Source organism: Cheilinus undulatus, linkage group 5 (genome assembly GCF_018320785.1).
Source record: "Cheilinus undulatus linkage group 5, ASM1832078v1, whole genome shotgun sequence".
Lineage (NCBI taxonomy): Eukaryota > Metazoa > Chordata > Actinopteri > Labriformes > Labridae > Cheilinus > Cheilinus undulatus.
The window spans coordinates 9,298,465-9,316,226 of NC_054869.1; the positions used below are offsets into that span (position 1 = coordinate 9,298,465).

The following is a 17,762-nucleotide window of genomic DNA, read 5'->3' on the forward strand; positions in this document are numbered from 1 at the left end:
ACATTTAGCACAATGTGAGTAAATTACATGTAGATTTATCAGTTTTGCATCGTAACATTAATTAATATGGATGATTTAACAAAAGGCAAAAATGTAACTTTAATGGTAACGCCACCTGGCAGGCAGGAAAGGCAACCTTCTGCTCAGGAATGGACTCGGATCATAAATGACCCCGGCATTTAAAACAGACCAGCCCAATTTTTCAAACCCAATGAAAACCCAACTATTAACATAAATATACAAAATGCTCAATAGAGAACTCATTAATGACGTAAAATATAATCACAGTAGTGGCTGATGTATGCTGGCAAAGGCTGCAATAAGAGGGTCACTAGAACATGTTGTGGTCCCATAAAGAGAAAGTCAGAACAAACAGCAGTTTTTAAAGCTTGTTTATAATAATACAAACATTTAATTAAAACACACATGAAACTGTAGGCTACTGCACAGCTACAGTGATAGCTCACCTCTATACCATCTTTTCTGCAAAAAGCTCTCTAAACAGGTCCTGTACAGGAGCTGCACTGGCAGCCACATGTTGGCTTGCTTAGAAAATAAATATGTTATTTTTACACTTCTTCCTCCCTCAGCAGACACAGCATTCTTCTTTTTTCTTCTTTTCATTATTCTTCCTCTTTGGTACTTTTATACCCCAAATCAGTTCTTTTCTGCCTGGCGATGCTGTGTTTAAATGTTAGATTTTAAGCCTGCCCTAAGTTTTGACCTTTCCACTCTTGCTACCATGAGGGGATGATGTAAGATAATAAAGCATCATATTCAAATATGTTGGCTCTGGGCACCAGTTAAGCTCAGTCTGAGGCAGAGGCTCTAGTCCTCACTGGTCGTAGGACCAGTCCTACAGTCGAAAGTCGTTCAGTGGCTTTTTCTTTGAGTTTCAAAACATGAGTTTGGTTTTATCAGGATTCAGAAGCAATTTTAACTCACACAGAGTGACCTGTACAGCATCAAAGGTTTCCTGTAAGTGACAGAGAGGCTGATGCTGTGTAGGAGCAGGGCAGTGTCATCTGCATATAAATGAAAATTAGCATTTGGTACATTTTGACCGATACTGTTAATATTAAGAGAGAATAACAGCGGTCCCAAGACTGAGCCCTGAGGCACTCCGTTTTTAACTTCAAGATATCTAGGAGTGAAGCCTTCAGACTGTACACACTATGCTATGTTTGATAAATAATTGCCAAACCAACAGACGGACTGTTTTGACGGACCAATATCAAATACCGGCTACTGGCCCATAGTTGAGCGGCTCTTCTGGCATTCGTCCAAATTCCAGATGGTCAATCCTTCACTGATTCTGCTCTTCAGTATAGAGAGGCTGATAATCTCCATTGCCACATATGAATCTAGCATCTAGCTAGTTTTATCCTTTATCTGTTTAAAAGAAGTAAGTTGTTGTTTAACTGGGCGTGCTAACCGATGAGTAGACAACCCAGGGTTCTTGTACAGAACCCAAGAAAGAAAACCCAGACAGGAGCAGATTAATTTAAGTCACTGAGGAAAAATAACAGTAGCGCAGTCAACTTGAGCAGAAAACAACTGCCTTTAACCAGCATTGCAGCATCAAAACACTGACAGACAGCTAACAGTGACCCTCATACCTTCATTAAGTAATGTGAACTGGCTAATGTTAACTAATAAACACTCACCTATAGGTTCTTATAGGTTCTTTATACTTGGATAAAGAACCTCTTGCTGTTAGATTGCAATCAGCAGTATTGCTGACCCGAACACATCTGAAATGCATAAAATGGTACAGATTTTTGTACTTTCCTAATTTAACAATTTAGAGAGTGTCCATGTGCTTTTAAATGGTACAGTATGTTTTTCTGCAGTTGTCAGGAGCATGCATTGCTTTGAGGAGATGCCTGGTGCTGAAGCTCTACGTAGTGGTCAATAGTCACTGCTAAGGTTTTTTTTTTTTTTTTTTTTTTTTGCCCTCTCAGGTGTCCGAAAGCTATGATTAAAGAGCCATTTGGGAGCCAAAAAGAGCCAGCTCTTATTACTAAGCTGAGCCAAATGATCCAGATATGCGGAGAGCCCAAATTCCCATCCATCTCTTTTAATACATTTAACACCCCTCTGTCCCCCCTGTAGTCCAAAAGCAGCCTGGACGGCCTGGACGAAAAAGAAACCCAGCCACCACTGCCACCCAAAGCTGACAGGTACAACCAGCTGAAGAACCAGCTGACCTCCAGTGAAGGTAAGAAACTCCAACATGGCCTCAAACCTCCTGTCAGTCATCCTCCATCCCATTTCAGTCTCCCGTCAAGGCCGAACAAAACAACATTCCCCAAAATCTCCCTCTACGTCACCATGTCCCAGGGTAGTTCAGCGTGATAAATATCCATCTCAGTGTCAGGTCAGTGACCTTTTATTTATGCCAAGCTGAAGAAAAGCCTCGATTTGCAGCAAGGAGAAGAGCCCTGTTCAGTGAATCAGCACCAGATTTGTAGCACAATAGAGAGGTTTCAGAGTGATTCACTGCAGCATGATTCACCACCTTTTTTTGTGGCTTGTAAAGACTGGGCTCTGTCAAACCGAAAGAAAGGAAGAACAATAATGTCTGAAGTCAGGAAGAACTAAAAAATGGGCTGCATTTGGAAGTTACCTCTGAAAACCTGTAAAAGAAGCTATTGTAGAGTTGGTTTCAAAGCTAAAAGTCTGAGGCGGTGTTAATGTGTTCTTAGTACTGTTGAACTAAAGTGCCAGTGATATATAATAAGCACCTTAAACGGCATGGTTTAAGGATTTCCAGCATCATGTCATAGTGTGATTTGCCAGGGAGTGAACATTTTCCTCTCTTCCAAGGAGCACTGCTGCTGCCTGGTGGATCTTTAAAGTACTGCAGGAGTTCAATCCAACAGAATGAATGAAAATGAGGGGAAAAGAGAGGTTTGAGAGACTAATGCACAGGAGAGGCTAGTGGCTAAGAAGCACCTTAAGGTTTGAGGATTATCTGAAAGATAAGGCAGATTGCAAATGATTGGCAGCTGCTTTTGTGAATAATTGTGTTTCAAGTCAGTTACAGCACAAATTCATTCATTTTAATTCTGTAGGGATAGTACAGGCATCAAGAGTTCAATCCCTGCAGACAAACTTTCCTATTCTGATAGTATAATTCAGCCCCAGGTCTTTTCTTTTCTCCTATATTTCTATCAAAGGTGGTGCAATAGTTTTCATTTTTGTCATCTCTACAGTGTTAACTGTGGTTTTCTCACTGTGTGTTGTAGAGAGTTCTCTCTCTGGGAAGACTCATCCTTCAACTCCGTCCATGTACAAATACAGACCGTCCTTTGGCACCATGCCGAAAGTCCACTACCACACAGGTGGAGAGAAGGTAAGGCAGGATCACTTTGGGTATTTTAATAATATAACATTAAGAATCTATCTTATACGTGCTACTATGTTCATGTAGCTTTAACGCAAAGCCAAGAGGTCCATATCCCTTAGTGTAGTGGTTCCCAAGCTTTTACCTTGGAGACCCCCCTTCATCTGGGAAACCTCCCGTTTGGGAAGGGCAAGACTTTTTGAAAAAGTGAACGAACGTTCTGTCAGCCACAATCATTACAGGTCAATCAGAGCAACAAAACAAAATGTGGTAGTAGACAATGCTAACCTGAGCTCTACAGGCTAGCGCTACCGTGGTGTTTGAGAGGCAAAGCATGTCAATAGTTAAAATTAATCTCATCAGGAGGTGAGTAAAAACATCTCTGCTAAGAGGAGCTTTTGGTGTGGCGCTTTGCTCTTGTTTTAATAAAGAAGTGCGGTTGAGGTCCAATTGAGACGAGCCTTGTTCATGACGTCAGAGGTATAGAAACATTTCAATTGCGCAGTAAAGCACCTAAAGCTGCACAACACTACACAGCTTTTAAGTTTTTACAGATTTTGAAAAGACCAGGCTATCAGCAGATTTTTGTATGATAACTGAAGGACTGGGGATCACACACTCAACAACTCCAGCGGATGAGGAATCACAGACTACATGATTTGTCAAACCGACTAAAACCAACTGACAGATCAAACTCTCGTGCAAACTCTCGTGACCCAATTGCATCCAGATTCGGCAAAAAAAAAATTCAGCCGTTTGATTGACTGCAACTGAGGTCTGATTGGGTCTGTTTCCCTCACACACTTGCAGATTTGCATCTACACTAATAGATATTTGTGCCAACTATTCATGCCAACTGTCCCCAACTAGTGTAGACTGATGCAGACTTTGCCCAACCAGGAATTGTGGGTAAAATCTGACAGTTCACTTTAACCCCACCTGTAACGACTCCAAACTCATGCCCAAGCAGGTCGGCAGAAAAGTGATTTTACTTTTTCATTGATAATACCCTCAAACACATTAGGCCTTTGTGTATTTTTCTTGCCAAAAAGAGTTTCTAAAAAATATTTTATATGAGTTTTATCATGATTTCAGTCCATTTTTAATTCTGTCAACTAAAACTATGACTAAAAATGTTAGTTGACCGCTCTTTTTCCAAGAGAAAGACTGGACTAAGACTAGCTAGAAATTGATTTTTGAAGTAGGTTTAGTTCTAGTCGAGGGGACTATGCGAGACTAAAATGTTGGTGCTGGACTGTCAGACATTCAAAATCCATGATAACTTCCTCTGTGTGTAGAAGGTATGTCAGTATTTTATCAGTGTATAACAAATCAGTTTAAGTATTGTTAGTGTATCAGTATGAGTGTTTTACATTCATTTTACTCATACAATTTGGCTGATTTAATAGTTCAGAGAAAATTAATGGCTTTACTAAAAGTAAAGACTAAAGTTAAAGGACTTTTTACAGGCTACAACTTGACTGAAATATATATACATATATATATATACATACATATATATATATATATGTATATATAGATATATATATATATATATATTTTTTTTTTACTAAAACTTAAACGGTGACGGTTATTTATTTACATTTAAATCTTAAGACTAAGGCTAAATTTAAAATAGCTGTCAAAATTAATACTGATCAATACTGTAGGTTTAGAGGACTTGAATTATTTCCAAGCAGATCTGACCTTCTATTCTACCATCATCTCATCAGATTGTCATGGCAGACGACCTGAAGACCTCGGCCATCATGGAAGAAGGTGTCCGTGGTCACGACTACCGATCTGAGCCAAACCTGGACATGCCTGAGTACACCAACGCTCCCCTTCACCGCACCTTCCAGTCGTCTCCCCACCAGCTGGACTCTGACCCCATCAACTCCCGCTCTCTCAGCCTGAAGCAGGGTCACCGCCGGCCTGAGAAAGGCCAGCTCCCAGCCCTGCAGCCACAGACGGTCACCTCCACACCCTACAAGAGCGTCTTCTCCCCCAACACGCTCTCCAACCGAAACGGCAGCCTGTCATATGACAGCCTGCTCAACCCCAGCATCTCCCCCACCACTGCCGGTGAGTGCATGGCCCATCGTGCTATGCCCTCCATGGGCTTCCACTCGCCCTACCTGCCCACCAAAATGTGCCACATCCGGGAGCCTGAAATGCAGAGGCAACAGGTCGCTCCCACCTACAGTCCAGTGCTGCCACCTCGAGCGATAGGCAGGCAGTCCCCTCACCCAAGGGAAAGGGACCCCTCCCCAGTGCGCTATGACAACCTCTCCCAAACCATCATGGCGTCCATCCAGGAGCGCAAAGAGATGGAAGAGAGGGAGAAACGCCAGATGCTGCGTGGGTGCTCCCAGACACATATCTACGCCCAGGACTCTGGTGTGTTTGATGGGGGCTACGGTCTATCCCACAATGCTTGCTACCAGGATGGGCCTCGTTGCCCAGTTTCCAGGGGCCCAACCCCTCCAGCCTACGGAGGCTCCAGGGACAACCTGATGGGGGTCGGGCTTAGCTATGGGCAACGAACCCCCGTGTTGCGCCATGCTGGTGCCACCCTGGGCCGTGCCCCAAGGACTTCATCCACCTCCCTTCACACTGACCACAGTAGCTCCAACAGTAGCCACAGCAGGGCCACCTGTACCGATGGCCCCTATCGCTCCCCAGCCCATCAACCCCGTTCCCCTGCCATGCCCAGATCCCCCTCCTACACCCACCAGAAATTCTCCTACATCAGTGCCCATGAGAGGACAGACTCGCCTCGCCTGGGGGGCCCAAGGTACGACTCCTAACATTTCCCCTCTGAGGGACTGCATGCATTGTACTGTACAGGGACTCATGGGAAGTATTCCCACTAAAAACCTGCTTATGGACTGAAGTCATAGGCACTTATGTTCTAGTCCTCACTGAAGCAACATGTAGCATGTGTGCATGATGTCTGTGATGTCCATGTGTTCATATTAAATCCTGTCTGGTGTGGATTCTACATGTTCTGTTCTGTTTTATACGTTTTCTAGTAAAACGTCATTTTTTTGTATTATTGCATGAATGTCAGAAGAATAAAGATGTGACTCCTCTCATCTCCTTTTCTTTTGCATGCCTTTTACCTACTTACCTTCATTTCAAAGCCTTTTGATTTACTAACAAACACATCCAAGTTATCATGGGTTTGTCATTCATCAGTCATGCATCACACAACTAATCTCCAGTTTTGGGTAACAGTACTTTTCAAGGAAGCTTATTATGTTACAGGATTACTGCCATTATAAGTAACCTATTACTTTACTCTGTTACTGAGAAAATGCACACATTAGAGTACTTTTGCATCACCACAATTAAAAATGACTTAAAAGACTTGTTACAAGTGTTGGTTGTATTGTGCAGACACCACATAGCCGACTGTACATCTGCCTTGAAATATGTCAGCTATCACCATGCTACAGCCTAGTTTATGGCCCATAATATGTAACTCTGCAACCTAATAACAGGATTTATAGACATGATAACCTTTACGGCTCTTTATTATGCTCATAATCAGACAGTGGACAGCAGACTGTCAAATGCCACTACTACTGTCAGGAGAGGAATACATGCAGAAACTTTCAAAATAAAATTCTATTACACTTCTTATGCTGGTTAGGGATAGGATAAAAGCGTGCTGTGAAGGGCATGAGCTCTCAGGGACTGTAAGTATTAAAAAATACTCAAAACTTCCCCTTAGTAAACCAGAATTGTTGGTAAAAGCAAAATTAAAATTGTATTAAAATGTGGTTAACAAATAGGAATACTGTTCCAGAAGAGAACAGGAACATTACAGTATTTTTATGAAAATACTCCATTCACCCAGGCTCAGGAGAAAAGACCTGACAGGTCATGTAAAATTTTTCGTCAAATTATTAAGGAAGTAAATAAATACTAAGTGGGTTCATAATAAAATTGTATAATAAAAGATTTTATCATAAGTACCATAATTCGATATATTTTAAAAAGCTTGATATTAAAAAAAAAAACAATAGATTTAATTTATTTGTAAAGGAGATAAATGCCAAAGTTTATATGGGGAAACACATACAATAAAATCAGTGCTTTAGAATAAAAAAAGTGCTAAAAGGGTAGGGTTGTGGTACAGTAGGTTAGAAACGGCCTGAACATTAAAACTCATCATTTTTAATCACAAAGTTTAAGCCTTTTACACCAACAGTAATGAACCTCACCTGCAAAAAACAAATTCCAAAATGTTTAAAATAGCCGACTTAACAGGATAAAGCCTGTCCTCCATAATTGCACACTAACACAGCTAATGTCGCTAAAGTCGCTAGCATAACTACTTCCGAAAAAGCAAGTGATGGTCTGCAGTACGACCACTCTCGAGGGATACGCTATTATAACCTGACATGCCAGATAGACTATTTCACATATCCATGGTATTGGAAATATTTCACATCCATCAGGGCAACAACCAATAGACAGTGTTTGGGAAGGGCATGACTAAAAAAAATAGATACTTGGCAGGTGATTGGATAAGTGTTCTGCTAGTCACATAGATCATGGACCAAAGTAAATGCTACCCTCTCTGTTATCTATCTGGTGGAAGATGCTAGCTATGTATAAATGTAGGCTTCCCTTCTGGTGATATGCAGAAGGCATTTTTTCCAATGACAGATCACTTTAAGAAAACTTTACTATATAATTGCTTAAGTTACAAAATAACAATGCATTACAACAAAAAGGCAGTCTAAGTACTCTGAAGAACTATTTTTTATCACGTTACCCACAACACCACTAATCTGCATGCCAATTCATCTCTTAGTATTGTTTTGGCAAATGTCTCTGTCTCTTTGTGATCGAATAATCGTTTGTTTTTCTCTTTCACCTCAGAGAGGCCATGAAAGTTAACGGGCAAATGGACTGCCACACCAACGCCCAGGGTGTCCCCCTCAGCCCCAGCCGCCACAGTAATGTCAAAAAGGTGACAGGCGTAGGCGGCACCACGTATGAGATATCCGTGTGAGAGGGGACTCTGCATCTACATCCAACAACATCGGCCAACCTGCTACAAAGAGATTTTCTGCCCTCTGATATGTTCAAAGTCCAGATAACAGCCAATCAGAGGGTCTGTTTGCCACATACCTGTGTGATTTGTACAGGAGGGGTCGGTTTGAGTTGATACCACTGCAGGTTTTACGTGTCAGGAGTGTCTTGTGGATAACATTTGTGGCCGTCCAACAGATTGTCAATATTATTGCTGTTGTCTCTCAGCTGTGGTCATGAAGTTGTTCCCAGTGTAACACAAAAACTTGCGACCAGCAAGTGCTGGGGGCTTAAATAAAAACACAGAAGAATTAAACACAGACATCATCACCATGGACCTTTTTGAGAGGACTAATGTCCTTTTTTTAGTCAGCTGACCTCAAAAAGTCAAGGTGCTTTACATTGCATTGTACTGTTTCAGCAGGAGGTGTGATGGAGGGTCAAAGAGTTTCACAAGAACTGCAAACCCGTTACACAAAGTACAGGAGAAAAAATCTTAAAAAGGTGTTGTTGAGAGCAGAAAGTCATTGTATCATGTCATGAGGTTGCATTTGAATTCCTTGGGAAATGCTAGTAAGTAAAAATGCGACTTCCATCTTTTACTAAAATAAATGCACTCAGGAATAAATGCAACCAGGAGAGATCGTTGATTCATACATCATGAATGTCTTCTTCAAAGTACAGCTTAGCCCCCTTTATATTTTTCACAAATAAGTTGTTTTTTTTTTTTTTTTTTATTGCTATGACACAATCCTGGTCAGATAAGTCTGCAATCAAAGATCAGAGTACCACATCCATAGGGGGTTTCACCATTAGGCAAAAGGAGGCAGTTGCCTGGAGCCTTGTGCACCAAGGAGCCTCAAGATAAAGTCATTGTAGGTATGCATCAAATATAGGGTACATGTCTAAAAATACGTGATGGTAAATGATGATTAAAGATGTGCATTATGAATGTAAATAAGTGGCCAAGAATGAATAAAATTGCATCAAATAGAGTTTGATTATCCAAGACAATTCTTTTCAAGACTCCTGGCCCCAATAGTGAGGTCCCAGCCCCTTCAAAAGCCCTGATAAGTTTTCATATCAAGCTAATTATGATTGGGAAGATACCCATATACATATTGAAACAATAAATTGGTGAATCACTCTGTGATAAAATGGCTGCAGTAAATGAAAATGAATATTCTGTGACAGAACTGATATTGCACCAACAGTGAACACATATTTTTATTTTTATACATTACATCTGAGATGTGTAAAGATATTTAGATATGTCTGAGTTGTGATGCTCTTCTAAGGCTGACCACTCACTACATAATTTCCCAATATTAAATGGTTTAAAAACGTGGCATACCACAGATATAAGGATGGTGTCAACAGATTTTTCACCTTGTAATCCTCTTAACGCACATACTAGACAACTCAGCCAGACTGTGAAACCACACACCCACTGTTTATAGTCAAAATCTCCCAGTAAAAATTAGATCTCACAGAAAGATGCACCATCAAACAGGACTTCAGGAATAAAGCAAACATGGAGGACTGTCGAAATCCTCAGTTGGCTGTCCTGGCATGCAATATAGTCCTGGGACTGTCAAAAGATTAAAAATTTCAGTTGCATTTGATCTCAGGATTTATGTAGTTAATTGTGAATAATCACACTCTATTGCATTTTGAAAAATCCATTTTTTGCATCTAAAATTGTTTCAATTTGGATTTTTCTACTGTCTTGAACTAAGGTAACTGGCTTCATTTTGGATACAGACCTCTTTTTATACACAGATCTAAGATTATGGCATGAATTTAACCACAGAAAAAAGACTTTGTTATGGATTAAAAAGAAAATAAGGGAACAGAAAAAAGGTAAATGTTTGATTTCACACCAAGCTATCTGTGAGTAAAGTGAAATGAGATAATAAGGAGCAGTGACTGATTTATTTTACATCACTGTGTCTTAACCAAAGTGTGTCAAAAAGGACAATAAAGCATGAGATTAATCGCGATTAAAAATAATTAGTGCTCTGATTGTGGATTGTGGTTAAACACGATTAATACAATGATCTGTTGGGCCTAAAAATCATGCAGTGTGTGGCCAGCTTCAGAGGTGATAAGTGAGTGCTATTGAGTATTTATATTTCAAATTTGTGTTTGTCTGTTAGTTCTCTACCAAAAACAAGCTTCAGAATAATTTGTTCACTTTCTATGATTGATTTTAGCTAAACGTGGATGGACCTCATATTGGTATTTGCCTGGGGCCTCAAATTTAGCAAAAACACCCCTGGTCTCATCCTAATGTTTATCACAAAGAACACAGCAACTCTGGCCTGGCATAACCATCACAACTTTTCTGTTAATGCTTGGTGAAAATGGAGAACATTTGTCATGTATGTGAGTTAATTTGTGTTGTATTATAGGAATGGGAAGCTTAAGAGAAACAACTTTGTCCCGTGTAGTGAAATGAAGATTACTGGTCATCCAGTCATTATTTTGTAGTTTTTTTATTTGATTTGTTTCCTTTTATATACCCACCATTTAAAAATATGTTTGATACATTTTTATACACATAATGAAGCCTGGAATGGATGTTTCCTTTTGAGTGGATTTTGTTTTTGATAAGTTCTAAACTCAGTGAATGAGATCGTGATAATGAGTAAAAACCATAGTTAATATAGCTTGTTCTTCCTTGCAGTGTGATATGATGATGAAATGTAATAATGTGTTTGTTCTGAGGAAGTGAAATGTATAAATCAGTATCTTTGATTTGTGATTGGTCACATAATCCACATTAAAGTGTGAGTATGTGCTGCACAGATGTCAAGAACTCGGCTTGAGATTAAAGTGGTAGAAATGGCGACACACTCCATTTGACAAAGGCAGTAACATGACATAAACATGTCGCTGTGACATCACGAGGAAATGCCAAATTAGTCACTTTGCAGCAGCTGTCTGGTACAGCTACAGTATTATCTGCCACTCAGATGCTGAAAAACTGAACTTGCTTTGCAGTTACTTTTCAAAGCGTTGTTACTCTTATTATTTTGAGCATTAAAATAAGATGGTATCTAAAAGAAGGAGAGGATTTTATCTGTTTGGACTTGAAGTGGAAGATCTTGACATAGAGACATAACCATTGTTGCCTTTTGAGAGGAAAAGTCTGTGTTACATGCACAATGAAATGTAGCTATAGTTGACAAACAAGTGGACACAGAGGAAGGACATCATTTTGTCAGATGGTAGAGCCACTCGGAGTGACGTTGGCAACTAAGACTGGATAAACATAGAAATGTTGATGGAGAGTTCTGGAAGAAATGGCAGTGAAAAAAGGTTCATGCTTGATCATAAAATCAAACACATTTTAAAGCAGTGATTCTCAATGGTAACCAGGACCAAGACAATTGTGGCAAAACTCTATAACATACGGAAGCCCTTAGTGGGCATGGGGCGATGGGTTTGCTGAGCCAGACAGTGTTGCGTTCCCGGTATCTGAGCTTGTGGACGAAAGTCAGAGTCTTTTGGTCCTCTTGGACTTACTCTACTCTTGTGAGGCCATTAACTGATGGCCAGAAGTGCCACCTGGTCTCCTTTGTGACAACTTTTCTTAAGCGCATCTTAGGGTATCACTGGCAAGATCTTGTGTCTAGTGGACAGCAGCTGAACTTTTATGGGCACCTGGTGTGCTTTCCCAGGCCTGATCCAACTCACTGCATATTGGGTGCACAGGACACCCAGTATGCAGTGAGCTGGATCAGGGTCAGTTGGGAGAATACCTGAAGAGATGGCGCATGGGCTTGGTGCAGGCCTGGAGGATGGCTATCAGGAGGCCAGACCTCTACAGGACCAAGGTTGACCTGAGTGCTCACACTGTATGAGGTTATTTTCTGTAAGACTTTTCATGTTATTTTGGGTTAACAAAGCTGATTTTGCTCATGATAATTATGTTGATTTCTCCAGATGGTTAAGGGGGGAAAAGAATATTATCACCAGAAACTGAGTAAATAAAATGATGCATGCATTTCCTCCCAGGGCTTCAGTAATGGTGCATTGTTAAGGATGCTCTCATATTACTGGGTGTCGCATGACTCACATGAAAGTCTGGCTGGCTTTCAGCCTGATCATGCTCAGTTGTCGGGTAGTGTGCAGGAGTACACGCCTTGACCATGTCCCAATCAGCTGTCCCCAACTAGTCAGATGGATTGTTGGCATATTTAATATTTTGATCACTTTTGCACAGTGAGAGCAGAGTCACGAGCAGATTCCCCAAATTCAGGCCATTTTGTTAACTGCCGGGCAGAGTTGGAAATCTCCATGGAAGCAGCGGGCATTCCTGTTTAACGGCCTCCACCTCCAGTCATATAAGATACGAATGAGATGGAAGTAGGCCTCCAGCTGACGGTAATGTGTCATTCATGAAGAAGCTGGTTCTGAGAACGGTCTCTTTAAATCAGGAATCGTGGGAACAGTTTTGTTATCAAATACACCTCAGAAAAAACGGATGATCTTTATAGGCAAGGCTACTGCTTGATGAAAAAATATCCATATTTTATACCAAGTATCATTCAAAGTAAGTTTTGTTCATGGAAATCTAAGGTTTAGATGCTTATAATGAATAATTAAAGTGAAACAAATGCACACATAAAAAGAGATTGAATTCTTATCATTAGCTCACGCTGTTTTATCATTATTTAGCTGCTTGTTGTGTTTGCTTGGGATGATTAATATTGATGTTTGAGAGAGAGAGATGGGAGGGCAAACAAGACTTTAACCTCCATCAGGGACTTTTCATTGCACCATACTGTATGAGTATATAATTCGTGAGAGTTGGTAGTGAGTCGTAAACAACTCAGTCAAACAGTATGTGCTGATAATCGCAGAGTATGCCTGGCTTAAGGCACAAATAAGTAGTACCATGCCATAGTAAGATTGCCCTCACTTCCTGGCTGGTCTGCTTTTATATTAATAACATTGCCTGTGCACATTTGCACATGCAAACAGTTATACAGTAGGCAGTGGTATGCATATAGTTGGTTTGCAAATTTGCCAAGAAGAAGAAGCAACCATAGCAACATTACTTGATGTTTCGTGCAGAAATTGAAGTCCTTTCTGCTAATATGGATGTTTTTATTCTTAACAAACAACCTCTTCCTAGTTCAACTATTACCATGCAGCTCATGGGAGGAAATTGGCCCATGCTGCATGGATAGGACAGTCTTTGAAGAGACGGGAGATTGCTTTTGCAACTCTTTTCACAAATGAGTACCCAATACTCAAGCATGGCTGCATTCACGTCTCCTGTTTGAGAACACACGAATAATACACCTCTTCAGAAAACACATCAAACTCTTGTGGTCAACCTAATCAAATGAACTGGACCATTTAATCCAGGACCAGTTCCCTGTGAAACCACCCTAAACTGTCCTGCCTCTTTGTTAAATCAGATGTTTAGTTCCATCTAAGGTGTGGAGCGGTTGATAAATATTTTGGATATTTGGGTCCTGAGGCTAGACCAACTGAGAACCACTGCTTAAAAATGATTTTTTTCTGTCCTGTTTTAGCTACGTTTATAGGTGTTGGTGTGTAAAGGTGAGCAGCTGTGGTAGACTTCTGAAAAGGTTAGGAGGTTATCAAAGCTGGCTGTGGTCACCACCTCATGGCTAGTATGGCCTCTTTTTTTAAGGTGTCCCCCAGCTGCCTTAGCATGAACACAGAAATATGAGGTTACAGATAATGTAATGATACCGCTGTGTATTTCTGAATTCTTTACAAAGGTCTCTGTTGTGACACTGTGGTATAAAGGGCTGCATATTAAGAAACTGATGTGTAGCAGCATTAATGGTGCAACTAACCTGAAAATCCTGAGACATGTGAGCAGACCTTTAGCTGCTGAGTTGCCTGAAAATACCCCAGTCTTTCACAACTTTAAGACCCCAGTTTGACCACACGTCAAATCTATCGATGTCATTCCTCTTTAAGATGACTGCCATTATAGTCCAATGTTCTTTTTTAGGGATGGACATCACTGCAGGTCAGGGATCATTCCTGACAGTCAGCAATGAATCTGTTCAATCAGCCATGAGCTGATTTTGTTTTCTGAAACTCTCATAGAAGATCCAATATGTATGAAAAAACATAGAATATACTATAAATGTACATGCGTTCCTATTTTTGTGAAGAGGAATTATTTCCCATTGACCTGAGAAGAGTAAATAAAAGGTTTCCAACTCTTTGAGCGAATGTGAGTGATTTTTTCTCATGCAGACAACACTGACATTGACTTCATTCTCCAAGTCACCGCTGTTTGAGTCAGATACTTAAGCCTGTCGCACAATGAAAGATTTTATAAATCTAACTTGTTTTCAAGGTGAGAGACCCCACACATGGTGACTTGTGAAGTATTAAACATTTTTGTTGATAAAGTGTATGGTGTCCAATGAGATGACCAACAAAGACCATAACACACTTAATGATTCATTAACCAGCAACCAGTCTCCTCTCTAAAATCTCCAAATCTTGCATGATCAAAAGCAAATTTAGAGAAAACAAGCTAAATGTGACTAGCTGTTAGCTGCTCCATCCACTGCAGTAGCAATTTCATTCAAGCCCCCTCCCTAGTCAATTGCATTGTGGCGTTTTTTTACAGCAATTTTTATAGTAACACTTGTGTTGCCACAAATTTAAAGTCTGTCCTCCATTTCAAACATCCATCTAACTTTATGCTTCAGGTTTACTATCATCACCATGGCTGTGTTTGTTGTGCTTCCTCCTCTGCTTAGCTTGCTTCCTGATTACTTGTCACTCTGTAACTCCCCCACACAACACCAAAGCTGATCCAGTCAGAGCAGCTCTTGAGCAGATTGAAGAGGGGAAGATCACTCTTAATGCATCAAACACAACAGGAAAACTTCAGAGTGGCACACACTACAAGATAATCGTGACAATTGCCCTCTTCTGAGCAAAGTCAGCAAAGACCCAAATATCAGACCTAAACTGCTACTGTAATGGATGCAACAGGTAGCTAGTGGCTAACCACACTTAGCTTGTTTACTCTAGATCTGGAGTTTTGAGAGTGGAGACTTTGAATCTGTTAGGGCAGGTATTCCCAACATTTTTAATGTTTTTTTTTTTTACTTAGCCCCCCCCCCCCCCCCCAAGAACCCTGGAAAATTAAACATCAATCTTGTTTTCATTGACAAAATCCAAACATTATTGACCTACTTATTGAATGGGTGCTTGCTAAAAGATCTATGTAAAAACTATCTATTAATACAATGCTGTATAAGGGCTAATCTAAAAAATCAAGGATTGTTAATTTAAAAAATAATAATAAATGAAAAAAATTTCATGTTTAAAGAGCCATAATTTCAAAGAAAAAAACTCTTAATTTTTCTACCTTACAAGCTGTTTAGTTCTATGAACCAAAACTTGGAATTTTTTAGATCAGAAAGGTGAAAAATAGCCAATTGTGTGGAAGAAAATAAGATCAAAAAGAGCCGTTTTCCTGCAGTTGAGTGCCTTATCTAATGATACTTCTAACTGGAACTGATCAATAAAAAAAGTACTTCTGATTTTAACCCAGTCTCGTGAAAAAGCTCAAGTAAGATTTTAGTGTGTGCCAGGATTAAGATGAATTGACAGACTGGGACAATGTAAAAAGTAAGATTGAAGATATTTGTAAGGAGAAATTGAATTTGGATTTACAATTATTCTTACTAGGCATTATACCAAAATCTATATCATTAAAAAATAGGAAAATTATTTTAATTCTGAGTACAATAGCAAAAAAAACTATAACTGTTTCCTGGCTAAAACCACAGCCTCCCAGTGTGGATTACTGGTGGGAAAGGGTTAATGAAGTGATGGACATGGAAAGAATGACGGCTAGATTGCAGTTTAAATTGAAGAAATTTGAAGAGTTATGGTCACCTGTAATACAGGAGACAAAAAACTGACATATACCCTACATTACTTATTTATTATTATTATTTTTTTTCTATTATTATTATTGTTGTTATTTTATTTTATTTTATTATTACTAATTTTTGTGTGTGTGTGTGTGTTGTTTAATGTTATTTTTGAGGTGAACTACTACTGTTGTCAGTAATATTATTACCATTTTTCTGAGCTTGTTTAATGGTGGAGGGTTACTGAATAAGGGTGAAAAAGGGGGGTGGAACAAAATAATGTACAAGTAATATTGAACCACAATATATGTTAATATTAGAATAGAGCTAAATGTAACATATGTTCATAACTATACAGGAAATACCAATAGTATGTAATGTAATTTTTTTCTTTTTTTTTTTTGCCGTATATATGATGCATATGTGTATATTGCAAATGTATTTATCTTTGTATGGAAACATGGACAATGTTACAAAATTAATTAATCATCTGTAAGAAAATTGTACAATAAAAAGTGATATAACTAAGATGAATTGACAGGCTACTTAAGCCTGAAGATAATCAAGCCATTGCAAAATAGGTCGGAAAGGAGGAATCTGCCCAATAATTGGCATGGAAATATGAGTATGTGCAGGCTTTAGTGGCATGCCCACTAAATAAAAGATGTGTTAAATGACTTGTGATTTTCAAGGTTGTAAAATTATCTGCTTTTTAACACTTGTAACCACTGCTTTATTTGGGTTTTATGGTTGAAATTTGGTTAAAGAGATAACTGTAAAGTTTACAATACATTTTGAATTTTCCTGATTTTTGTAGTATCATTTTTATCCCCTTTCCTAAATTTGATTGTGTACTGAAGTACCTGATTAGGTTTTATTATATGTATATTTGAAATGGCTAGGAAGACTAGCTGTGCTCTGGGGTACAAGTACTGAAGATCCTAACAAGGAATACCAGTAAAATTTGTCAAATTTTAGCATAGTATCGTGTTTACATTATATGAAGCTGTTACGTTTTGTACACATGTAGACCAGTAAAAACCAAACTTTTATTCGGGCTTTAGCTGAGGTTAAGGGAGTTGGGTAGCTTTCCAGTCAGAAAGGACCAGATGGGAGTCAGAGTGTAGGGTTCAAGACTCCAAACCGCCAAAAAGCTAGGGGGCAGCAATGACTTACCCAGACATCTCTTCATCAGTTGATGACCATAGGAACCCATTTGTGAACCCATGCTTGTATAGCACATTCAGTCAATAAAGGAACTGAATTTCTCCAGTGGGTATGGGCACCCAGAATCTGACTGACCTGTCCCACTTTGAAATTTAATCCCACCTTCATATTACACTTTCCATACAACATATTATTTTAACTTGTCCAAACTTGATTTTTTAAGCATTACTATTCAGGAAGAGCACATTCCACAATAAGCTGTCCCAGAATCAAGTGATTTTTACATGAACGCAAACATA

At 39.4% G+C, this 17,762-nt stretch overlaps 1 protein-coding gene across 3 annotated transcripts in view; it reads left to right on the forward strand.

The window, feature by feature from the left end:
- Positions 1 to 10,322, forward strand: part of zdhhc8b (zinc finger DHHC-type palmitoyltransferase 8b) — a 134,887-nt gene extending 124,565 nt beyond the window's left edge. For all 3 annotated transcript variants that reach the window (XM_041788008.1, XM_041788010.1, XM_041788009.1), the window contains exons 8-11: positions 2,116 to 2,221; positions 3,252 to 3,358; positions 5,083 to 6,146; positions 8,246 to 10,322. In XM_041788008.1, the coding sequence (XP_041643942.1) occupies positions 2,116 to 2,221; positions 3,252 to 3,358; positions 5,083 to 6,146; positions 8,246 to 8,378 (1,410 nt within the window). In that variant the 3' untranslated portion in view covers positions 8,379 to 10,322. The remainder of the gene's footprint in view (positions 1 to 2,115; positions 2,222 to 3,251; positions 3,359 to 5,082; positions 6,147 to 8,245) is intronic.
- The last annotated feature ends 7,440 nt before the right edge of the window (positions 10,323 to 17,762 follow it).